The sequence below is a fragment of the Mus musculus genome, chromosome 10, assembly GCF_000001635.26.
Source record: "Mus musculus strain C57BL/6J chromosome 10, GRCm38.p6 C57BL/6J".
Classification (NCBI taxonomy): domain Eukaryota; kingdom Metazoa; phylum Chordata; class Mammalia; order Rodentia; family Muridae; genus Mus; species Mus musculus.
In genome coordinates this window covers 53,904,420-53,930,733 of record NC_000076.6, presented here as the reverse complement: position 1 = coordinate 53,930,733, position 26,314 = coordinate 53,904,420, and the positions used below count along the sequence as shown (strand labels likewise).

Genomic DNA, 26,314 nt, shown 5'->3' with positions numbered 1-26,314 from the left:
CAGTGTGAGTCTTCCCACTGATACGCTTAATTTCTGAAATGACATTTTTAAGAAAGGAGCACTGTCTTCAGGTACTCATTGCCCTTTTAGAGTGTGAGGGGCATTGAGACTAACCTGACCTGTGTGAGGCCCACCAGCATATTGCATACAAGACTGTTAGATATAATTTACCAAAAGGGTGACGGGCACAAGAGTTCTTCTCTTGGATATTTCAAAACTTGGAGAAGAGTCTCTATGATCTCTGGCTTCCTGGCTTTAATTTAGGATTTAGAAGTGACTGGGAAGGACACTAGGAGAGGGTTACACCGTTCTGACTTCACCTGCTCAGTCACCCATGCACTGTAGATTTGGCTCTGTTTTCCAGGACAAAGAGTCTTTTACGTTTGTACTGCTTATCAGCCAGCTTTCTGATGGAAAGCAAACAGAACTGCTGAGACTCACGCCTGCCCTCTCCCATCCTCCATCCTGAGTTCCAGCCATAAGAAAGAAAGGCTTCTATTTTTATTTCTTAACTGTGACTTACTTGGCCATACCTGGGGGTGGGGGTGGGGGTTCCTTATGCTATTTCCTCAACTCTTTTATCTAGCTTCTCCACTAAGTTCCAGATTGCATACCTGTTCTTTAAGGAGCCAACTCTCCTTCAAGGATCTGGGTGGATGTGTTAACACCCACTATACCTGTACTTCTTTCTCTCCGGATGAACAGTGTGGGTTATTTCTACCCACAGTCCCCTTCCTGATGCTCCTGCATATCCTTCTTCCTAGGTATTCAGAGCTTTAAAGGTTGGTAAACATGCCATGGGTGTGTCTGCTAACCCAGAACACAGTACTTTGTACTAACTCAATGACTGTTTACTTGAATGTTTTCTGTACTGGGGTATGTTACATCTGACCTTTCATTCTCTCAGCAATAGTTCTATTTACCCTTCTGTAAAAGTTGTCCTTGCTGCTTCTTAGCTAAAGAGCATCCTAGCCTAGCCATGGGAGAGAAATTGGCTTTGTGATCATTGCAGCTAGACATGAGCTGCCTTGAGAGAGAGAGAGAGAGAGAGAGAGAGAGAGAGAAAGAGAGAGAGAGAGAGCGTGTGTGTGTGTGTGTGTGTTGAGTCACTAGTAGCACTAAAACAATGCTGTGGACAGATAAATTCAGATTCATATGAAAGTTATTAAAATTAAGGGAAAATGATCATTTTGATCCCGTGTTTTGTTTTGTTTACTATTTTGTTGTCATTTTGTTTTGTTTTTCTCTCCAGACATTATATTAGAAATCTTTGTATGGGATCTATTTTTACCAAGAATAAAAATCATAATTTACCCCCCTAGAGAAGAACATAAAATTTGAGTGACTATTCATTTAGAACTGTTAGGCATGAAAATACCAAATTTTTGCTTATCTGGAGCTGGTGGTCATGTCCTTCTGAAAAAAAAAAAAATCTTCTCCCCTATGCCTACTAAGAAGTTACACAGAGAACTCTGTCACTACACAAACTATCACCCAGACCCAGGAAAGCTCAATGAATAAGATACTAAATTATCAAAAGCATGGTGCGCCGCATTGTTCCTTTACTTTGATTTTTGATAACCAGAAAAATGTTTACGTTAACTAACACCAAAATTAAATGAAACAAATATATTGTTATATAACCCTTTTTTCTTTAAAATACTCCCGTGTGCCCAAGCTTGTTCTTCCCTCACTGTGGACTCATAACCCAGAGGGGGCAATGCCCAACCTCTCCACACTGTTCGTTCTCCTCTGTCGTTGTTCTGACTCCGAAGGGCATGTCTGGATCGGGGCCATCATTCCCCATAACTTCATTCGGCCCTTGTTATTTTGACAGTAACTGGACAGGGATTTGCTTCGCCATGCATCACTTGCGTTTGTCTCCTACAGCCATGCTTACAACAGCAGGTCTCATTATTGATGAGACCCGACTTAGTCTATTTACTTTGTAAATGTCAGAGGTTTCTGCGGTAATTCACTTAGGAAACTGGAAAGGTCATGTGCTGCTATTTTAAGAAATCAGACCTACCACTTTAAAAACATTTTTCCCTAAAATTGAATTCACATGATTCTGGACTATTCATAATAAGGAAATTGCATATTTAAATACGTAAGATCGGGCTCTGCTAGTTGGAATAGGTCCCGATTAACATTGATATCACTTAGTTTTGAGGGAAAGAGGCTTGTCAGGGCCCAGTGTGGAACATAAGGACCTATCTCTGCCCTTGTGGATCATGACTTGGTGATGAGGCAAAGGCCTGCTGTCCAAAAACTTTTGAAGGGAGGGGCAGACCTTCAAGGTTTTCACAGAAGATCTGTGTGTGATCCTTGATATCAAGTATGTCCTTTTCATTTGTGAAAATAAGGTGTACAGAAGCCCCAAGGAAGATGGACACTGATACTTTTGAGGACTGAAATATGAAACGTGAGCAGAGACCAAGTGACCAATGGCACGGAGAAAACTGAGACATAAAGGTCCTTCCTGGTTCCAAAAGAGGCAGGCTCTAAGGGCTTCGAGTCAGTGGTGACCAGATTCTCCTGTGAAGGGGCCGGATGCCAAGAGTGTAGAGAGAGGTTGATTGTCACCAGAGCATCTTGCAATGAAGAACATGCTGACTTCCTTGTCTGGAACAGTGGGCAGGAAGGACTGCATGGAGCTGACCAAGCACTGTGACAATTGAGGAAGTGACCTTGCTATTGAATTTTACTAAAATTCAGTAGAAATAGTGTGACCCCGTGAGAGTGAAGGCAGGGAATGGGATAAGTGGCCACTGCAGCAGCGACAAGCAGGAGCTGCTCTGCATCCTTTCTGTTGCTGTGATAAAACACTGACCCAAAAGTAACTCATGCTAGCTGGCTCACTCCAGGCTTGAACTTCCTGGAATTTTCTTAAACAGCCGATCACCACCTGTCTGGGTGGTACAGCCCACAATGGGCTGAGTGCTCCTACTAATAAAGAAAGCAGCCTTCCCCAGAATGCCCATAGGTCAATCTGAGCCAGTCTGTCTCTTATTTGGGAGTTGTTTCTAGGTGACTATACGCTGTGTCAAGCTGTCAGTTAAGGCTACCTAGGACAGAACTGGTGATGGCTTGAGCCAGGATCACAGCAGTAAGGGCAGAGAGGAAGCGGAGGGAGGCTTCAAAGACACATGGGAAGTACAGCGTGCACAGTTCCAGAGCTCACTGCTTGTGGGAAGGAGAATCAGAAAATATACTTTTTAAATAGCCATTTAATGGCTCTTGCTCTACTCTGTGTGTGTGTGTGTGTGTGTGTGTGTGTGTGTGTGTGTGTGTGTGTGTATGTTGCTAGGAAATTGAACCCAGAGCCTTAGCATTAGCTACACGAGTGTCCTGTCCTGAGCTACATTCCCAACCTCAATGACCCCTGAATTCCAGTGTCTGTAGATAGGTGAGTGGAAATTTGACGAGGATTTGAAGTTTGAGGAAGGAAGGAAGGAAGGGAGGGAGGGAGGGAGGGAGGGAGGGAGGGAGGGAGGGAGGGAGGGGAGAAAACAGAGAGAGAAAGAGAGAGACAGAGAGAGAATGAAAGAGAGAGAAGAAAGAAAGAAAGAAAGAAAGAAAGAAAGAAAGAAAGAAAGAAAGAAAGAAAGAAAGAAAGAAAGAAAGGGAGGAAGGAAGGAAGGAAGGAAGGAAGGAAGGAAGGAAGGAAGGAAGAAAGAAAGAAAGAAAGAAAGAAAGAAAGAAAGAAAGAAAGAAAGAAAGAAAGAAAGAAAGAAAGAAAGAAAGAAAGAAAGGGAGAGAGAGAGAAAGAGGAAAATAATTTATTTTCAACACCCATGTAGATTCAAACTGAAGTTGTTGGCTAGGCAGCAGAATAGTCCTTTATAGCTAGAGATAAACTAATACACTCCTGGATAACCAAGTCAAAAAATTCTCACTTCATTTCAGATTTAGCTCTGTGTTATGAAACTTTGAAAGACCATTTTCTTAATAGACAAGTTCTCTCAGTTCTGGGCATGGTGTTTCACATCAATTGTGCTTTTGGTTTGGAAGCAGTGTGCTTAAAAAATGAAGATTCATTCAACTTCCAGTTGGTGTTTTATGACAAAAGGAAAGCATCCATATGTTGGGCTCAATGTGGGCTGTAGGGTTCAATGGCTCTCAGCCACTCTGTGCTCTCTCCTAGCTTCTGTGGCCATCTTCTTGCTGTAAAGATGTGGAAACCTGGCTGCAGGTGCATGCAGATAGGTGATCTTTGCCTTAGATCAAGCATAATCAATAGTCCAGGGCAGGTGAGGTGTACTGTGGAATTGAAGTGTGAGAAGACAGTCAAAGAGCTCTGCTTTCTTCCTTCCCTTTGGTTTTTCAAGACAGGGTTTCTCTGTGTAATAACTTTGGCTGTCCCAGAACTCACTCCAGGCTGGCCTTGAACTCCCAATGCCCACCTGCCTCTGCCTCCCAAGTGATGGGATTAAAGGCATGTACCATCACTCCCTGACTGCTCTTTTTTTGGGGGGGAGGGGGGACTACTTATTTTTGTTTTATGTTCATTGGTGGTTTTGCCTGCATGTATGTCTATGTGAAGGTGTCAAATCACCTGGAGCTGGATTAGACACTTGTGAGCTGCCATGTGGGTGCTGGGAATTGAACTAGTGTCCTCTGGAAGAAGAGCCACCGCTCTTAACCATTGAACCACGGCTGCAGCGCTCCAGCCCTGCTTTCTTCCATTTTACGACACCTGCCACATCTGCTTTCTCCCCTCAAACTTAGAACAATAGAAAAATTAGATAGTCTTTTAAAAAAGTGAACCCAAGGAGTTTCTGGCTTAGCAATTTTTGTTTTATTTAATTCCTATAGTTTTAATGGATCTAACCTAAATTTAAATTGAAAACACTTAAATATAGACTATGGAACATTTTAATTTGCCTTTTTTTTTTTTTTTTTTAGTAGAGAACCAGGTTTTTAGAATTAAATGTGACACCGCCCCTCCATTATTTCTCATCATGTTTGCAGGAATAGCCCATGACTATTGAGGATGCATCACGTGACTTCACAGCCCATCTGCTGGTTTCAGAAGATTTTTCTGAAAGAGGGGATTTGCTGGGACTCATATGTTCCATTGAGCTGCAGCTGACGGGTTTTGAATCCTAGCCACTGACATGATTTTGCTGCATTATCTGAATTCAAGGCTGAGTCACTGGGAATTTCACTTCCCTCTCTCTTTCAGATCATGTGTCGGTTGGAGGACTTGGAGACAGCTTTTATGAATATTTGCTTAAGGCGTGGTTAATGTCTGACAAGACAGATCTCGAAGCCAAGAAGATGTATTTTGATGCTGTTCAGGTAACCCAATATTTAAATCGTCCTTGCTAGTCAGTTCTGCATATTACAACTTACATATTAATCAGGCTTCAATGTTAAAAAAAAATGGAGCTCTTCGTGAGTGGCTTATAAAGAAAGTATTTTCAGTTAGGGAGAGTTCAATGTCTACAGTGTCATTTTAACCATCATAAGCAGACTTACAATTTTAGTTCTAACAGAGCAGTGAACTATTATGGGCTTCAAGCCCCACTTGAGTTATAGATCTAGCCAGGCATAATGGTGATTCCCTGTATCTCCAGCAATTGGGGAGGGGGTGTGCAGAGGGTAAGAGGACTGATTTGAGTTTAAAGTCAGACTGGCTACAGAGTGAGTTCCAGGCCAACCTGAGCTACTGCCACCAATGTGAAGACAGGTGGTCATAGACCAGATACCATTCTGGTCAGGTCAAGAGATCAGATGGAAGACAGTGTTCCCTGAAGATGACACTGTATACTGAGGTCATACTGGTGTCTCTATGATGTTGCCCCAGTGGCATTGCCTGATGGCACATTGCCTGAGATATGCCCCTTTCCCTAAGAGTGTGGTGATGTTCTTTCCTTATGGCTATGTTTTCCATTATGGGGAAGGTTTATATTCTGAAAACCGGCTAGGTTGAAATTGCTGATGCTCACTGACAGTCCAATGCTTCTGCTATTTGAACACATCTCCAGAGATCTAATAAAATTATAACTAATTCCATGGAAAATTTACCTTTTTCTTGACTGCTCAGAATATTTTTGTTATCTATACTATTCATTTATAAGGGGAAAAGACTTGGAATGGGCCCTCATCTATCCCAAGGTGGCATGGAACCTTGACATTAAACTATTCCTCCTGCATCCACCTCCCAAGGGCTGGAATGTCAGGCACATGCTATCACATCTGGCCTTAGACACCTGTGATACCATTTATTTTAAGTCTTTATCCTAAATGAATTAGCCTCTCTATAGGTCCAAGCAGTTTGTTTGTTGACCTGGCTAGCAGGATTGAGTATTCTGTACCTGTTCTCTCAGGGTCAGCTGAGGGATTCCTTGAGCAAACCACAGCCCTTCACTCTCACAAACAGGCATCGGAAGACCAAAAAAAAAAAAGGAAGAAACTCCTTAGGAGGAGGCCTGTAATGGAGCCTTATTACAGCCCATGATGAGCATCAAATGCAAGCTACACTGTGGTCCCTCTGGTCCTGTCCTCATTTCGTATGGCTAGAGAGCCCATTCCTATAAAGGTTACCTTTCCTCGTCCCAAGTCCCAATGAGGTTTTGGGTGTTAATCTTGAGAATTCTTTTCAGTATAGTTTTATTTGCATATGCCATCTGATTAGCTTCCTAGCAGGCATTTTAACTATTTTAACTTCAAAGTCGCCCTCTTAAGGCCTTGATAGTCCACGAAAAGCCCTTTTGAAATACTGTTTGAAGTATTTTTCTGCTAATTTCTAGAAATGTTCCCATGTAACTGTGAGTGTATTCTGTTTATACAAACAGTTGAGAGGAAAAATCCATTAAGAACAAATGAGGCAAAGCGTTTCCTGTGACTCTTAATTGTCAAAAAGAAAAAAGAAATTTTAACTCGTATATTTTCAACTTTTGGGGCAAAATTAGAAAAAACAAAATGCTGAGTTTAAAAGCAGCATTAACAGTACTTTTACCAAAGTTGTGCACAAAGTTGTGTTACTGCACAAGATCAAGACATTGGCATTCCATTATGAACTGGGAGGGGCTCACAAGCTCCCACTACCAGCTGAGGGACTTTCGACAGTTGGTGGATACTAGGGGAGAAGGGTGTTTTATTTTATTTGTTTCATTTATTAGTTCACTGTTCATCCCACACACAGAATCCCTCCCCTCATCCCTATCCACTTCTCTGAGTGGGTGAGCCTCCCCTTGCTATCCCTCCCACCCGGCACATCAACTCACTGCAAGACTAGGCACATCCTCTCCCACTGAGGCCAGACAAGGTGGAAGCCCAGTTAGGGAAACAGAATCCACAGACAGACGACAGATCCCTGGACAACCCCTACTCTAGTTGTTGGGGGACCTGCATGAATACCTCACCGCACATCTGCTACATATATGCTGGATTGGGGAATCTGTTTTCTTCAGGGTTTTGGCCATTGGTAGGCTTCGAATGACATTACACCTATGTATTCTGTGGCAACAAGACTGTGGGTGGCATGGGGAACAGGGGAACAGGAAAGCAATAGAGTCACATGACACATCTTGGAAAATCTGACTCCAGAGACCAGCATCACGTTGTCCAGTCCATAAGCTTTTATACACTGTTTGACCCAATCCCAAGCCCCCATCACAGCTTGCCACATTATCCCTGTGCTCAAAGCGCTGCCTGGTGAGGTAACTCAGGAGTGGGGAAGTATCATCACCTATGAGGATTTTTGTGCAGACTGGGAAGAGGCCACCTCTCTGGCCTTGGTTCCTCCAGGTGTGCTGGGAGTAAATTTAGATCTAGTGCCTTGGATGGCAGATTAGGACTCTTGGAGGAGTCACAGGAGCCTGTGGTGCCCTGATCTTCATCCCACCTTTCCTTTACAAGGTTGGCTTCCACACCCCCTACAGTGCATGAGGGCAGCACTACTCAGACTCAGTGGGGAAGGTGGGGGCGGGGGGGGGGTTGGTTCTTTAAAAGGACATGAAGTAGGGAAGGGAGGCAGAGGGAGTGTGGAAGAACTTGAGGAAGGGTTTAGGGGAGGGTAAATGTGATCAAAACACATTGCATACAGGTACAAAGCTTCAAAGTATAAATTTAAAAAATAACATATTTAATGTGATTGAGACGGGAGCAGTAATTCACCACTCGGGCATAAGGCTCTGTTGACTCCAGAAGGTCATGGGCCAGCAAATACAAAATACAAAATATAAACAAAACCTGTTCTTATCAAGAGGAAGGCAGTGTATATTATTGTTCTGACTTGAGTCAGTGGGGACATGGTCACAAGTTTTAGCCTTAGGTCGATTCAGATAAGAGTGCTTTAACTAGACAGTACTTTGACCTCTTGGCAGGTTATTATGGCCTTCCCTGAACATCATGCAGAGAATCTGTAATGGGGCAAGATATGTGGGCAGGTGATGTATCATTTAAGACTCCAAAGGCTTCATCAAATTAAATCAGATATGGAAGAATTAAACCACAAAATGTTTCATGCTCTTTTTACTCAATCAATTCCCTATAGATCTGACACACACACAATTTTATTTATTAGAGTCATATTAGGGCATATTTACAGTTTTTTTCATTTCCACACAAAACCATTGCTTTGGGCGCAGAACTTCGTCATAGTTTATTTTAGGAGGCAGCAAGTTGGTCAGAATCATGCAAAAAAGAATATAGTAGTTTATTCACTCTCCATAACAGGGTAATAATGTTGCTCTAATCTGTGCTCAAAAGCTATTACTCTTGCCATGAAGAAAGAATAATTTCCTGGGTGATGAACAAGTATCTGCTTGAAGGACTTTATTGCAATTTGTGTTATGAGAATTGTAAATAGCTAAGATGTTCAGTTGCATTAAATGAGAATGAAATATTAATGTGATAACTAAACCATCAATAAAATTAGCTTAACCACAGCTAATGAGCACAGCGGTGTTCATTTGTTCCTGACTGTCTTGCTTTTGTTTGTTTATTTCTAATGAAGGTAGAGAGGGCTACATATGCATTCTTAGTCATTCTTCTACCTTCCCAAATGTGCATCCTGAAAACCCTCCTTTTTCTAACAACAGAGGTCACTGCAGACCCTGTGAGAGTCCTTTCCTTCCTGTGTCACATTTTTCTATCAGCAGGATTGGAAATTAGCAATTCCAAACCTAGTTCATACTTTCAGGGTTTTTTTTTAAATACAAGGCTTATTTTATTTCTATTCTAACCTAGTTTTTTTGATAATACCAGCAGTCTGTGGACATAAATAAAATATATCTTCCAAATAAGTTTTGTAAATATTATTTTTTATTCTTGGTTTAAATATCATTTGCTTTAAAGTTTTAAACTGTACAGTAGTATGTTTCTCAATAGAATAAACGGGAGCTGAGCGTGACTTAATTTCTCTGTGTATGTGTAGGTACACATGTGAGCATGTGGGCAGAGATCAACTCGGGTCATTCCTCAGGAGCTGTCCTCCTTGTTTGTCTGTGTGACATGGTCTATCATTGCCCTGGAGCACACTAATGAGGCTACTCTGGCTGGCCAGCAAGTCCCACCAGCTTTCTCCTCCTGAACACTGAAATTGCAAATGCCACCGTTGGCAACTTTTCTCCATGCTTTACTGAGCCATCGCCCCAAACCATCTGATTGAGTGGCTTACCAGGGCTAGTGTCCATACTGACTTCCTTTAAACAAAATGCTGTAGTCTTCACCATAGCTAGCATTGTTTCCATGTTATGGATGAGCAGTATACTCAGACTTACAGATATGCTGAACAAGTTACCTGCAGCATTCCTCAACAGCATTGGAGATACCATCTAAATCCATATACTCTGACTCCAGAACAGCCCATCTTTGCCATCCTCTTTTTGCTGCTCAAGCCTAAGAGGGAGAAAACAGCAATACCGCAGTCATGGATCTTAGACCCCAGCACGTTCTGTTCTTCGTCTACAGTGGGACCTAGGCTTTGAACTGACTTAGCTGAGACATGGTGTCAGGGTCCTGTCTTTGAGAAGGGAATGGTACTTAGGGAATGAGAATGGCAAGTGTTTGTTCATGGAGCCAAAAAAAAAAAAAAAAACAAGGAAGCCGGGCCAATAGAGAAAATCCTAACCAGATGAATAAGTGGAGGGTGGAAAGAATTTTGATGAAATTCTATTTGAGACAATAAGCAAATTGCAAACAATAGTTTTAAGTTGTAGTTGTTTTAATTGTGTTCACATACATATTTAAAGTATATATGTACGTTTTTAATTATAATATAAAACTGAGCTTGTTGTTGGCATATGCCTATAATCCCAGCACTCAAGACCTGAGGCAGGAGGATTGCTGTGAAAGGCAATCCCACCCTGCATAGTGAAGTCAAGGCAAATTTGTGTGCTATAACAAAGCCATGTCTTGAAGAAAAAAGAGGAAAGAAAAGGAAATAATTGATTACACAATAATAATAGGGAATTTATGAATTTGGGAAGAGCTACCATTTAAAATGTCTTCTTTTCAGGCCATCGAGACTCACTTGATCCGCAAGTCAAGTGGGGGACTAACGTACATCGCAGAGTGGAAGGGGGGCCTCCTGGAACACAAGATGGGCCACCTGACGTGCTTTGCAGGAGGCATGTTTGCACTTGGGGCAGATGGAGCTCCGGAAGCCCGGGCCCAACACTACCTTGAACTCGGAGCTGAAATTGCCCGCACTTGTCATGAATCTTATAATCGTACATGTGAGTATATGTTACTCTCCATTCGTAGGCCATTGCTTCAAGCTTTGACTTCATTCAGAAAAGGGCGTTGCCCTGGCCATCATCCGGGAAGAAGAGGGAGGGAGGAGAAAGAAAACCACTGTGAAATTTGATGATACTAATACCTTAAAAGGAATTATGCTCATACTGAGAAGTCACTGCTTTATACAAAAATATGCATCTTAGTGTATCGAGTAACAAAAAAATAGGCCATTCAAGTTTGAGCTTACTTACTGGCCTTTGCTTTACCTCAGTAACACTGAGCAAGGGTCTCCGACTCAATACAAAAAGAAACTTCCCCAAAGCCCCATAAGGAGATTATATGTCTGACTTCCCATTTATTAAATAGGCATTTATATGCAAAGATTAAATAACCGGCCTTTTGTGACATTCTAAGAGAACTCTCAACCACCAAGCTTTCAGCTACCTAGCAAATATGGCTGCAGGACCTTCTAAACACCCAGTGGGTGTTTAGTAAATAGGAGGTAAAGGGGGACAAAGAGGAGAAAAAAAAAGAATTGTCACTTTCTAAAATGGATTCTTTTAGCTGATACAAATTTAGAAATATCTTGACTATTGTGTATTGTATGGTGTGTCTAACTAGCCCTTAATCACACTGGGGTTTCTGATTTTTTGTCAAGGTCCTACCCTTGTTCAGGAGGTAACCCTTGTTAACTGATTGCATGTGCTCTAGATGTGAAGTTGGGACCGGAAGCGTTTCGATTTGATGGCGGTGTGGAAGCTATTGCCACGAGGCAAAATGAAAAGTATTACATCTTACGGCCCGAGGTCATCGAGACATACATGTACATGTGGCGACTGACTCACGACCCCAAGTACAGGACCTGGGCCTGGGAAGCCGTGGAGGTGACGTTTGAGCTTGCATATTTCTTACAGATCAACTTCTTAGTGCAAAAAAATGTTCAGTGTAGACTGCAAACCTGCTGTGGCAACTTTTCTGAGATTTCCATACCTTTATCAAGGTCATTCCGCTCAGGGCTGCCCGTTTCCGGCTAATTCACTGTGTCGAGTGGGCTCTAGCTTTGGCTTACGGAGCAGGAATAAAACTGCATTACAGGTAGACTTGAATACTGAAGCATATAGATCTAGACAGGAAGCTCTAGAAAGGCATGATACAGCATGAAGTTATCCTAACTGTAGAAAGAATGGTTGCTTTGTTCCACTGGGGATGCTGGACAGCTTCTAGATGTTCAGCACTGTCTGTTGTCTATTTGAAATCACTGTAGAACCCATGTGTTCCCATTGCTCCTTGGGCTTTGCTTTAATGAAACCCTATGCTTTTACATAGAGCACAGGTCCTCAATCTATGATTCACAACCCCTTTCGGGGTAGCATTATCAGATAGCCTGCCTATCAGATGTTCACATTATGATTCATAACAACAGCAAGATTGCAGTTATGAAGTAGTAATGAAAATACTTTTGTGGTTGGGGGATCACCACAACATGAAGAACTGTCTTAAAGGATGTCAGCGTTAGGAAGGTTCAGAGCCACTGTCCTGGGAAGAGCTATATGCTTAGCTCTTGGGAGAACTTAGAGAACAGTTTCCCTTGGACAATGGCTGTCCACCAGTAGAATTTCTCTACTCTACCTCAATATGGTGCTTTAACTGCTTTTCCTGGGTTTCTTCCTACCAAATATGGAACGTTATCTCCCAGATCTGTGGTGCTAGGTTCGTAGGAGTTTCCCTCACCTATACATCAAACCGTGGCTAGTTTTAAGGGCTATTATGCAGAAAGGAGTAGGAGAAAACACAGAGAATAAGAGCAAGCAGACACTTTAATTACTCTATTCTCCCTAGCTTCTTGGTAGAAAGCTAGCTGCCTTAAACACTGATCATAGAAAGGACTTCTCTGGGAAGTCTCAGGAAGTCCATGTCAAGCTAAATATCACCTCAGGGGGCCATTGATTAACCTTCTTTACCAGCCTAGTGTATCTGTTATCACTAATAGTCATTTTAAGGAAAATATTCTTTTTTTAATATTTTTATTACATATTTTCCTCAATTAGGAAAATATTCTGTTCTCTAATTATATTCAATCAGTAGTGACTCCTCTTGTTTAGATTTACATTTTTTCCTCTGGAAGCAAATGTTAAAAAGTGAATTTCATCCAAGCCTCTGTGGTATGGGGCTGGCTGGGACTTGGCCTGCAAAGGAATTATGAGTTTGAATTGCAAATACTGATTAAATTGGAAACATCAAGAATAATGTATTTCATCAGATCAGACACCAGGGCTGGGGGTGTGGTTTAGTCGCTGGAATGCTTGTATTGCAACACATGGGCCTAGGGCCTGATTACTGCACCAAAACACTACGCATGGCAGTGCACACCTACAATTCAGCCCTCAGGAAACAACGGGATCAAAGCTCAAGGTCATGCTCTGCTCTATACCAAGTTTGAAAGCATCTTATCTCAAGAAAGATGTAGCTTACTATACTAGCTTGGGGGACTGCATTCAGAAACCCCCAAAGCCATGTAAAATACAGGCTCGGCTGTGTAATCAGGTCATCCCCACAATGATAAGAGTGCCAGAGACAAGCAGATTCTCAACTGGCCAGCCAGTCTAGCCACAGCAATGAGCTACCTCAGAATACAAAGTGACAGAGGATACCCAACATTGACCTCTGGCCTCCACATATGCTCACACAGGTCATCATATCTGTACACACCCATAGACACACACACACACACACACACACACATACAATCAAAATTAAAAGAAAAACCTAACAGCATAATCTGTAGGAGGCAACGTCATTTCACATACTACTCACGGCAACACTTCATGACAACATTATAGATATTAAATGTAAAAAAAAAAAAGTGTATGACAAAGGCTATCAAAAATAGGAAATCTCTGCTACTTGGTGGGCAGTAAATGGTTTTGCTTGATTCTTCCAGTGAGGGGAGTGTCTTTGTAAAAGTTGCCTTGGTTTCCTATAGGTGAGTCATATCTCATTCTTTATTTAATGTGACATGTGCTAGGAAGTTACTTCCCTCTGTCCAAACCAAGGTGTCTCCTGATTTAGCTCCTAGTAATTCCAGTTAAAGCTCAGCTGGAGTGCTGAGCACACACTCCTGAGGTCTTGCCTTTTCTCCAGTCATGACCAACACTTGCCCATTCTCATGCTCCCTGCACTTCACCAGCAACCCCAGTGCAGGGCTCTTCCTGTGTAGCAGAAATGCCCTGCTTCATAGCAATTCTGATGCTAGCTTTTGCTCCTCCTAAAAAAGCCCTAAGAGATCACAGGTAGCAGCTATGCCAGGAAGAAGTGGGATCACTTTCCAGTAGGCAGCTCACTGCAGTCGGGGAGCTGGCTCCAAAGGCAGTCTTTAGCCAATGAGATTCTAGAGCTGGTGTCTAACCATGTTATTCTTCTTTAAAGAACACTTTCACCATTGCTCATGCTTACTGCACAGCCCATGACCTGTTCCTCCATTGCACACAGCTGGAGCCCACTCATTGCACAGGACCTAATGCCTCCTGTTTTATTCATCTAGACTCACTTCCTTCCGGATGTCTTCTCAATAAACTCCCTACTCACAACCTCTGTTGCATGTCACTTTTCAGGGAACTCAACTAAAATGTATGGAAACGAAAAATCACCTGGTATAACTCTATAGTCACACACAACATTCTGGGCTGTGGAGATGGCCCATTGGCTAAGTACTTGCCTTGCACACTGGAGCCTCAGAGTTCAGATCACCAGAAACCACATAAATCCAGGCATGCTAGCCTATGTCCATTATCCTAGTGTTTCTACTACATGATGAGAGGTGGAGATAGGAGAATCCACAGAAATCCATGGGCCAGGAGGGGTGGCGTAGGAATATAAGAGGCCCTGTCACAAACAAGACAGAAAGTGAGAATCCATACCCAAAGTTACCTAGTTAACTTTGTATTACACACACACACACACACACACACACACACACACACACACAATAATATCCTTTTCCCAGTGTTCTTTCACTGATATAGACTCAGTAAAACCGATTTCCATGTCTTCATTAGATAGGATAATTATTTTAAGTACATTAGGACAGTGTACATAGGCACCGTGCAACACTGGAGCCTGCCTTCCTGAGTAAATAGTACACCAGTAATCATAATCATTCAGACACATGTGAACACACCTCCCAAAAGGAACTTCTAGCTGGTACTTCATTTGCTATCCGTCAGTAATGGCAAGAACGGTATTGCATTTGTCCCAATTGAATATGTGACAGCTGGCAGATAAGATTTATCTGAATAATAGCGGTGCCTACTTATTCGTACAGATTAGGTAATGTCACAGCTGATCCACAGAAGATAAGTCCTCATGGGACTTTTGCTTTCTTCAGTTTTCTTTGATGCCGTGCACCTCAGGCTTTGCACACCAACATTCCGAATCTGAGAGAATCGTGTTTCTTTCCCAATACGCCTGCTACTTCCCCAGCTGTGATCCTTCCTCCCAAACGCGCTCTGATTTATTTGTGTTTCCTGAGCCTTTGTTATTTTTTTCCTTGAGACCAGAGAAATTTCAAGCAGACACCACCAATGGTGTTATAGCTTGGGGGTTGACTCTTACAAATCTCTGTGGATTGGCTGTTCAGTTCCTATCTTCATAGCAGTGCTTCCTGACTTGAGTCTGACTGGTCCTGCTGGCTATTGGCTTCCTCAGCCAACCCCAAATTATAATCACTCGGGGTCAGGTTTGTCTTCCATCCACTGATTCAAGCTACAGTCACTATAAACAGCCCTAACATCCTGTCCTCTGCTGTTGGCATGCTGCAGCACATTTGGTCCCTAATAACATAAGCCCTTACACAAAATGCCCAGAGGCTGAGCACTGCCAGAGCACACTAATGAAATGATCTGCTCAAGATGTGGCAGTGTCCACTGTCGAGAAACGGTTAGGATGAGAATCCGTGCTGTTAGCCCAGAAAGCCTGGTGTGCCTAGCTTCATATGCCTTATATCTCAACACTTACACTTTTGTTTGGGGAAATTTTGTTATAAGTACATATTAATTATACAAAATAAGAGAACTCGTGATAGCATTTCCAGCCAGTGCATACAAGTGTTCAGTTCATGCATTTAGACTTTGACTTGGGGGTATTTAGTTCTTCTAAATAGTCTTCTACATTATCCTCATTTCTAGATTATTTTTAATTTATCTAAAGCCTCAAAAGCTTGAAAATAACTAGGCTACCAAAAGGCCTTTTTATTGTAGTGAATATTGCTTTGCCTTTGTTGAGAGCTCTGCCCATATTAAGGAATTTCAGAGACTGTAATTAGCAATCTAGACCTGAGGCCAGTGGTCCACTCTCACCATCTTTGTGTTCTTGACAATTATCTTAGCCATGGTTTCTTTTGCTGTGCTGAAATATCATGACCAAAAGTAAACTGGATAGAAAAGGATTTCTTTTGCTGATACTTTCACATCACACTGCTCATCACTGAAGGAAGTAGGGCAGGAACTCAAATAGGGCAGGAACCTGGAGGCAGGGGCTGATGCAGGGAAGGGTGCTGCTTACAGGCTTGCTCTTCATGGCTTGCTCAGTCTCCTTTGTTATAGAACCCAGGACCACCAGACCAGGTTGGCACCATTCACTATGAACTGGATCATCCCCCATCAATCACTAACTTAAAAAAATTCTCTACAGGCTTGCTTACAGCCTAAACTTATGGAGGCATTTCCTCAATTGAGGTTCCCTCCTGTCAAATGACTATAAAACCTATGTCAAGTTAACAAAAACTACCCAGCACAACTCTTGTTCTTATTGTCCAATGAGGAATTATGGGAGCAAAACTATGAGTAGGCATGATCTGACAAGGAAGATGTCTGTGTTGTCTATACCCAAAGGCAACGCTTTTCTCTCTTCCCCTTTTCTGGTCTCTTTTGTTTCCTTGGTTGCTTGGTTGAATAGAGAGATGGCGAGATACTCGGGTCACTGGGTTTTTGTGGTTTGCTTCTCACAGGGTATCATTAGCTAACCCAGGCCAGCCTCAAACTCAGTATTCCTGCCTGAGCCTCCTACATGATGAAATCTTTTTCTTTCCTTTGATACAGAGGCATGGACCACCTTGTCCACCTGCCAGCTCTGTATCAAAGGAAAGAACTCATGAAAATTCCCATGGATAGAAATGAGAGCTAATTGTCCTTTCTGGCTTCTCTGCTTATTATCACCAAAAGAGCTTCACGGGAATGAATGGGCTATGGAAGGTTTGGTGGTTAAGATCATTTTAAGGAACTATTTGGAAATTCAGTTTCATTATATCCCAGAATAACCTCACCTGACTTTTTTTTTTTTTTTTTTTTTTTTTTTTTTTTTTTTTTTTTAGTGCTGACCTTTTTTTTTTCTCAATTTACAAAATAAAATTTGGCTTAATCCTCTCATCTGATACTTGGCTGCTTATCAAAAAGCCCTTTCTATCATAAGAAGGAAAGAAAAAAATAGTTGGATGTAGATGTTGCCTTTGGAGTGCTCTCTCAATTGTCTTATGGTATAATATTTAGAATTTAATTGAAGCATCGTTTTTAGATCGTCATTTAAGTTTTGAAAGATTTCCTCTTAAGCACTAAAACATGGGGAATTTTTATTTTCTTTGTTCATATGGCACATAGGCTCAGCTTTCTTTAACCTAGCAATTTAGTGCTTCTCATGGATGGCTGCTCTCTTCTCCTTTGCCTTACGTTCTCATATGAAAAATCAATGACCTCATTGTCAGTATCTGTTGGTTGTGGCTGAGCACAGGGTGCAGTGTCCCTGCTCACTCATGAGCCTTCATGGCTGCTACATGCTTTCTCTTTCCTCTTCTTTGAGCTGTATTTTCTAAGTATATATTTTTTTCAAACCCCTTTTCTAGCTTATGAACATTTTTCTCTACTAGCATGAAAAGGCCTGTAACTTTCAGGAGATTGAAATATGATTCAAAGACTAGCCATGGAATGGCAGAGTTGGTTAAAATAATTGCTCTGTAAGCACCAGGACCTGAGTTCAAGTCTTAACACCCCACAAAAAGCCAGGCTCGGAAGCATCCACCTTTAATCTCAGCACTGAGAAGGTTTGGACAAGAGGATCCCTGGGAATGCCTAGCCAATCCTAATAGTCTAGTCTAATTGATGTGCTTCAGGCAAACAATAGTCCTTATCTCAAAGGATGTGATTGTCTTCATAAGATTTACATCTGTGGTTGTTCTCCAGCCTCCATACACATGTTTCTACTCATATAGGAATCCACATGTGCACACATATTTTAAAAGAGATAGAATTGTGTTCATAGTTTAAGGGTATATTCTTCATGGCAAAAAAAAAAAAAAAAAAAAAAAAAAAAAGCCTAGTAGAGGGAACTTGAAATAGCTGTTTATGTCCACAGACAGGATTCAGAGAGAAGTAAATGTTTTCTCCGGTTTTATTCAGTCTTGGAACCACATTCATGTATGACACACACTGACAGTAACTCTTCCCTCCTCAGTTAAGACCTCTGAAAGCACCCTCCCATGCTCACAGTACTCATGGACGTGCTCAGAGCTGAAGGGGTTGGGTAGACAGTGAGGCATCACAAGTACAACCTCTGACAACTCAGCTTGAGATTCGGACGTCCTTTAGTCTGTAACCTCCTACCCCTGACCCCTGAAAAGGCACACAGTCATCTCAAGATGCAAAATGCTTTGTTTAAAAGCAGAAGTACAAAATCATCTAAGGCTTACGGTCACCTTAACCATCTCTCTACAATCAAGATTCCATATTATGTACCTCCACTATACAGTGACATAGAGCAAATGTTTCCCTTCCAAATGGGGGGCATGGGATAATGGCAAGGAATGATTGGTCATACAGGACCAAAACCCAAAGGAAAGAAAACCGGGAAAGCCTATGGCTCTGTGCCTGGCTTCTGGTGTTTGTAGTTCCATCATTGTGAGATCCAGGAGCCTTAAAGAACCCTACTTCTCCAGTTCTGCAAACTGCAGCCAGCCCAGGTATCCTCACCTTTTGGCTTGTTACACATAAAGCCAACTGATATCATCAACAGACGGCCAATAGTGCTGGCAACTCCAACATCCTGGTATCTCCTTTGCAGCTTAGGCTTTGCCATCACAGCTCAATGCAATGGTCTCTCCAAGCCTCCTGATAAAGAATCCCACCCTGTCAAACACTTCTAGCCTTAGCCACTTTGGGACTCGTTGATGTAAGACTTAATTACCACCACCACCACCCCCACCCAGGAATTCTTGCATGGTGCATGCTTGCAAATCTACCACCTTGTGAGCAATACTGCTAAGTTCTGCTGCCAGCTCCAGAATAACCTAGCCTCTCTGCCTTAGCTGCAGTGGCCTCTGTGTATGGTGGTGGCTGAACATAGGGAAGCACATTCCAAGACAGTTCTTTTCCAGCAGAGGAGCCCTTTAGCAGTGTTCTTGATTCAAGCTTTTGCCCCTGAAATTCATTCCACAAATTCCAACTTTGGATGATGGCGTTTTGCCTGCAGAGAACCTTTCTCATAGTCTGAGGGCAGCATGTGAAGTTTCTTAGGTATGCTAATCTCTAGCATTTTTAAGATCTTTCTGCCCTTTCCTGCTGTAAATCTGGATACGTGTATTAAGAAATAATCACACCACAGCCTGTGTGCTATGCTATTGACATTTCCTCCACAGCACAATTCAGTCCATTGTTCTTGAGCTCTAGGCTCACTCAAAATATCAGGACACGAGAACAGCACAGCCAGATTCTTTGACAGATACAACACAAATATCCCCCAGTCTAGTTCCCAAGAGAATTCGTGGTCCTTTCTACAACATCATTAGTTGGGTCTCCTATGTTCACGTTTTTCTCACAAGGGCTCATTAACCTTGACTTCTGGCACTACAGTGCTTATCTATCCAAGCCGTTCAAGTTTTCCTATATTCCCCCACCAACAGCCTACAAGCCACATTGATGAGGTTTAGTATATATAGCACTGCCCCCTACTTCTCAATACCAGTTTTCTCTACTAGTTACAGAAGTCATTGCTATGACAAAAAAAAAAAAAAAAAAAAAAATATCTGCAAGTACAACGTGGAACAGAGGGATTTATTTGGTCTCTCAGTTTGAAGGCAGAGTCTATCTTGTTGAGGCAATCAAGGCAGCAGAAACATAAGGGTATCTGGTCACACTGCATCCAGAGTCAGGAATCCGAGAGCAAGGAATGTCAGTGTTCATCCTTTCTCCTGTTCTTCTTTTCCTTCAGTCTGGGACCCTACCCAATGGATTGATCCCACCAATATTCATCAAGAATGTTTCTCCTCAGCCAAACTCCTCTGGTAACACTTATTAGAGGCATGTTCAGGGATGTGTTTCTTAAATGATTCTAACCCTAGTCAAGTTGACAGTGAAGATAAAACATCTGGGCTTTCTAGGAATCAGGACAAGGTCTCAGATGGCAATTTTTATTTTGCCATGTACATAATAGAATTCCTTGAATAAGGTAATAAAAAATTAACCTGGCTGGAATATTCTTATTAACTAGATAAGCAGCCTGTAAAAAAAAAATAAAATATATACCATATACAAAAACAAAGACATATTAAAGAATTAAATCTAAGATCTAAAATAAATAAAACTCCTAAAAGAAAACTTTAAGGAAAAAAATCTTTTTGGCATTGGCCTGGCAGTAGTTTTATTGGATTTAACACCCACATACCAGCAACAAAAATAAAATAAAACACATGGGGCCACATCAATCTTCAACAGTTCTGCATAGCAGAGGAAACAATCGACTAAGCTAAAGTAACAGGGCATAGAAATTCTTTTCAACCACTTGCCACCATGTATCTGCATAATGATTTTTCTCTCCAACCACATAGATGATGGTATTCGCATAAGATGTTACTGCTTGGTAGTGTTATGGCTATCTTCTTTGTGTAAGTACACTCAGTGACTGTATCTTATAAGGAACTAATATCCAAAACTGTGACTTCATACAACTCAGTGATGAGAGACAACCCATTCAGAAAACGGGCAAAGAACCACAACAGGCCTCTTTTTGCAAAGAAGACATACAAATAGCCAAAAACTATATGAAAAAGTCTCCAGTATCTCTCATCATAGAGATCACAAACCCAAACCATGTGGGATCACCTCAGATCTATGAAAAGGACTGTTATAAGAAAAAAAGTCAAACGATTACTAGTGGTGTCAAGGATGTGAAGAAAGGGGAACCCTTGTACACTGTTGGTGACAATATAAACTGGTATGGCTATCATGAGAAATGGTATGTAGGTTCCTTTAAAAATTAAAAATAGAGTACTCATAAGATGAAACAGTCCAATTTCTGGGCATATATCCAAGGACATGCCATAAGACCTAAGGGATATCTGCAATCTTACACTGGTTACAGCATAAAAACATATCCTGTGTTTCTCAGTAGATGAAGAACTAAAGATGTGGCACACATATGCAGTGGAACTCACACATTATCTTAAACAGAACATACCATACACAGAAAGGCTCTGTGTGATAGCACTTCCATGTAGAACTTAGGATAGTTGAAGTTCTTAACAGGTCTAGAGAGCAGAATGGCAGTTACCAGGACCTAGTGAGGAAGAATAAAGGGACATATACCACATACATTCGTCAAAGGGTTTGAAAATTTCAGCTAAAAGATGAAAGCATGCCAGATGGTGGTGGTCCATGCCTTTAATCCTACCACTCAGGAGGCAGAGGCAGGAAAAGTTTGAGGCCAACCTGGTCTACAGAGTGAGTTTTAGGACAGCTAGGCATACACAGAGAAATCCTGGAGAGAGAAGGGGCAGGGAGGGGGAAAGTGAGGGTGGAGGAGGCTTTTTGGAGGCTTATAGCATGGTGATTATAGTGAATTACAATATGTGAGTATATCTCAAGGACTCTCACTACAAAAAAAAAAAAAAAATACCATTCCAGGTGCTATGGATATGTTGATTAATTCAATTGTGGTAGTCATTTCACAAACTGTACATGAAGCAGCATGCTAATACAACTCAAATATATGAGGATTTTATTTGTCAACAATACATCAGTAAGGCTGAAAAGTAAGAATGAGGGCTTCCAGGAAGCAGTCTACAAACAGAAGTCAATTTATTGACAGATAACAAAATGGAAGGCAAGACTTTGAAGCTTTTATATATATATTTTCATCCTCTCACTCCCAACCCATCTCCTTTTCCAATATTCATTATGTTCACGCAGCTACAAACCATTTCTCTCTAAGCTTCGGGAGTCATCAGTCAATTCATCCCATTCTCTTCTCTACAATATTAAGGAAAAGAAAAAAACTGTTTTTGCAATAGATTCCAGATTCACTTTTCTTCATTTCCAATCACTGGCATCATTAATAGTTCACTATACTTTTTTAATAACATAAGATTTAACTGAACAGATATAGAGTTGGTATACTGTGATGAAAGTAGATGTTTGAGGGCTCAGCTCACTTTCTTGGCCAATGGTTTGCAGTCCCAGTTGACATTAAGGGCAGCCATAGAGAGAGATCAGCACACTTGCTCTGTAAAGGACAATGTAGTCTCTTCCTCAACTACTCACGCCCATCATGGTGCAAACAGTCACAGCCACTTTACAAACAAGCAAAAGGTAGTCTAGCTATAGTTTCATAAAGCTTTATTTGCAAAAATAATCAGTAGTCTAAACATAGCCTGTGAGCTTTGAATTATCAAACTTTACTCTGGACCAGCAATGTAAATGCTAGAAATGAATGCAGACTTTTTCAAAACCACACATGCAAGAGTTTCTCTTGAGGCAAAACATAAAGCCCATAGGTTGTGTACCACCTTATTTGTCTTTCTACTTTATAGTTTTTAAATTTGCTATCAAAAACTCCTTCAAACTCTCATTCCCTTTGAAACCTTGTCTTGTCTAAATTTGACAATCTAATAAAAGATTGCTAATAATCACTTTACTGACTTTCTCATCTCTCCTTGGCAATTCAGGCTCTAGAAAGTCACTGCAGAGTGAACGGAGGCTACTCAGGCTTACGGGATGTTTACATTGCCCGTGAGAGTTATGACGATGTCCAGCAAAGTTTCTTCCTGGCAGAGACACTGAAGTAAGTAAATAAAATTATTCTCCAAGTGTGTGGCTGAGGCCCCCAAGGAGATCTTCTCTACAGAGGTCTTCAAGATGTACACATTCATAGTATACCACATTTGACTGATGTGTGCAGGAGCCATTCCGGTCTAGGTGCATTAACAAGGCAGTCTCAGTGCAGGCATTTGCAGTCATCATTGCTGAGGCAGATTGGCTTGGACTACTCAGTGTGGTTCTCATAGTCTAGCACCCGAAGTGTGAATGACAACACCATGTTAAGGTCTATGGGTGTTAGAGTCAACTGCAGTCTACAGTTCTCTACAAGATGTACAGAGACATGCATGTGTCTCTGTGACATGGTTTCTTGTGCCTCATGCTGTCTTTTTGCCTCCCTCCAGGTATTTGTACTTGATATTTTCCGATGATGACCTTCTTCCACTAGAACACTGGATCTTCAACACCGAGGCTCATCCTTTCCCTATACTCCGTGAACAGAAGAAGGAAATTGATGGCAAAGAGAAATGAAAGACATTTTCTATTTTACTCTGCTTCGTTCCCTCACTGCATACCTTAATAATTCCTTTTCTGGTAATCAGACATATGATGAACTCTTATTGATTGGCAAACGTCTATGATTCTCCTAAGTTCTACAATTGTTTTGCAGTCTTTTATGTTTAGTGCCATAAGCCTAGGTGGACCTCAATTCCTTATTCAGCTAGTAGATCCACAGATTCTGCCTGTCTTTTTCTTTTTCTCAAGGAATCTATTGTTTCTGAAATTCATAAAGTTGCAAAATCATTTTCATAATAGAACCGTCTACCAGTGACCTCTTGATTATGATTTGATTTGACTGCAAAACTTCTTCCTCCTCTATGAGGAGATGCTGTCTGCTTCGAGCTGTAATGTTTTGCCATGTTGCAAAAAGCCATAATAATAAATTAAGTATTTAAAAAAAAAAAGCTTTTTTTTCCTTTTCAAGTTCATGTTAATCTGGTTTGTCTGTCCACCAGAAACAGGTCTTACAACTGTGACAGCCTCTTAGCAGGTCTATCGTTATTTGATAGAATGTCTTCTAGAGTACTCCACTCTCATTGTGATTCAGATGAGAAAGCCATCCCAGAAGAGCTGGCGACACTGGCCTCATCTCTTCACAAGTGCAGTATCTTCTTATTGGGTGATTATGTTCATGTTTCCTCACTTTCATTTCGTTCTCTGCTTTTGCTCTAAATGCCCTGTGTCATCTCTGTATCACATACTGCTTAATTTCTCCCATCACCCACGACACAGCAAGGGGAGCTCCTGAGTTATGCAGAATGCCAGGTTACCCAATTACAATTTTGAAAGAGAAAAGACCTAACTTCTAACATGCCAGGTTTTCCTTTTTAATGAATCCATTCCAAAATCTCCTCTCTAAAAAGAGAGGGAGAATTCCATATGACTAGCTCATGGGTATACATTTCCTCTTTGGGTCTCTTTAAGCAAAGGATGCATTGCACTTGGTTCAGATCTGAAAAGGTCTCTTCCCAGGTGTAGCTCATCATTGAACTTCAGTTTATGAACATGAGCTTTTACCCAGTGAAAAAAGCATTTCTGATTTACCTACTCCTATTCAGCTAAAGGAGAAAGTAAAATCTAATTAACTCTTAAGGACACACTGTATTAAATGTGCTTACATTCCACATAAAGATCTTAACTTACAAATAATTTATAGGGATGGATCCACTCCCTCATAATTTGATCTGCAACAGATCAAAATGATTATATGATTCTTCTAAACCTTATCTTGAACTATGAATGATTTTCCCAAGGACAAATTTTGTGATAGCTTGTGTTACCACACCTGTTCTTTATATGAAAGATCAGATATGATTCATATGTACTGAAAGACAAAGACAAGAACCACCTCAATTTCAACCTACTATGGTCAATAAACAACAAAAACAAATAATACAGATCCATGGATTAGGCTAAAGTATATATTTCTGTGCACTTACTTTTTTCAAAATGTCTAATTTTATCAATTTCTTATGGTACAACCTATTTTTTGAGACATTTGTTTTCTTAAATCTGAGTAGACAATAGTTTCACCTATTTCAGCTTTGGGGATGGTTTCAAAAGATGTTATTTTGAATCACTACCTTGTATGCCCTGGTTGTCTCCAGTATAATACACTAGAACACATCAAAACAAAACAGTAAAATTAGTAAATGGAAAAGATCCCTCAGTATATCATTTTGACTATATTAACACATCTCTGCTACCCAGAGAAGCTTCTGCCTGTAATCTATTCAGTCTCTGGAGGTTATGAACCCATGACATCATTTTGATGAAACTGAATAGAACAGTCTGCCTTACCTCTTCATTACAACTTGATTTGACTGTAAAACTTTTCCCTCCGTGAGGAAGAACACGTGAACAACAGATCCTTCCTTCCCTAGAGCTCAGAGGTAAAATGTTAAAATTTGCTGCCAAAATTTGGTCACCTGTATTTTTATTATAATTTTCACTGCCCTTAGATTAGCTATTTAATTCATTTTCTTTGCATTTCAATTTGAAGGAGCATCCACAGCTGGTGATTATTTCTGCAGCAGGAGGGGTTTCAAAGGCATGCGCTGTGTACCTGCTACACTGTAATGCAGCTTTTATGTTCCACTATAAGCAGGGAAGAAGCTGAACCACAGGTTGTGGTCCCACTGGCAAGTTTTCAGTTTTAAAACCAGATCTCAGAACACCAAAAACTTAAACGAGATAAGAGATTAATTTTATAGAAATGTAACTGATTAAGCTTATGTTTTGTGTTAATTTTAAACAACGGAAGTCTCCAAATACATACCAACGCATTCATTTTCAACAAAGTTGATTTACATGTATAATCCACACCCTTAAAGATGAACAGTTAGAGTAGCACCCAGTTTTGTGTTTACAAAACCTGTTTTGATATACTATATTATACATAGAAGTTGTATGCCAATTTATAGAACTCAGTGACTTCTCTATTATGTGTATCATCCATTTTTTACATTGATTGTTTTTGATTTGTTCATAAGAGCATTCTGTCATTTCCAACTTTATATAAATCTCTGATGTTATGGAAAACATAATAGATTGACACATAATTTTTAAAAATTATATTTGTAAAATTTCTCTATTGTGAATAAAGTCTTTTAATATACCTCCTTCTGTGTCTTGTCACTGTGACTTTAAAGATGCTTCTGTGTGTATAGATGGATGGAAATAACAAATTCTACTAACAATTACACATCTTAACAAGGAAAGATTTCCCATGAAAAACTTCACATTGAAAATAATTTTGCACATACAGCCTTCGGCTAATTGGATTCCTGTTGCGGGAAATATTTAAAAATAAACCTACCAACTCTCCACGTACCTGCTTCTCTCAACCCACCAACTCTCCAGCCCTGGCGGGTCCTAGGGCTCCCACCTCGCCTCCGGTGCTCTTAATCAGCGGTCTCTCTGTTGGCCAACTATCTGGCCCCAGGGGGGTGGGGGAGATCTGATTTTCTCTCGCTACCACACAATGC

At 41.0% G+C, this 26,314-nt stretch overlaps 1 protein-coding gene across 7 annotated transcripts in view; it reads left to right on the top strand.

Moving 5' to 3' along the window:
• Man1a (mannosidase 1, alpha) overlaps positions 1-25,949 on the top strand; it is a 171,832-nt gene extending 145,883 nt beyond the window's left edge. For all 7 annotated transcript variants that reach the window (XR_001779471.2, XR_003948601.1, XM_006512568.3 and 4 more), the window contains 5 exons: positions 5,189-5,304; positions 10,472-10,691; positions 11,404-11,576; positions 22,676-22,791; positions 23,171-25,949. Coding sequence is in view for 5 of the 7 variants with exons in the window: in XM_006512568.3 (XP_006512631.1) it covers positions 5,189-5,304; positions 10,472-10,691; positions 11,404-11,576; positions 22,676-22,791; positions 23,171-23,297 (752 nt within the window). In the remaining 2 variants the exon portion in view is untranslated. The remainder of the gene's footprint in view (positions 1-5,188; positions 5,305-10,471; positions 10,692-11,403; positions 11,577-22,675; positions 22,792-23,170) is intronic.
• Positions 25,950-26,314: the final 365 nt, after the last annotated feature.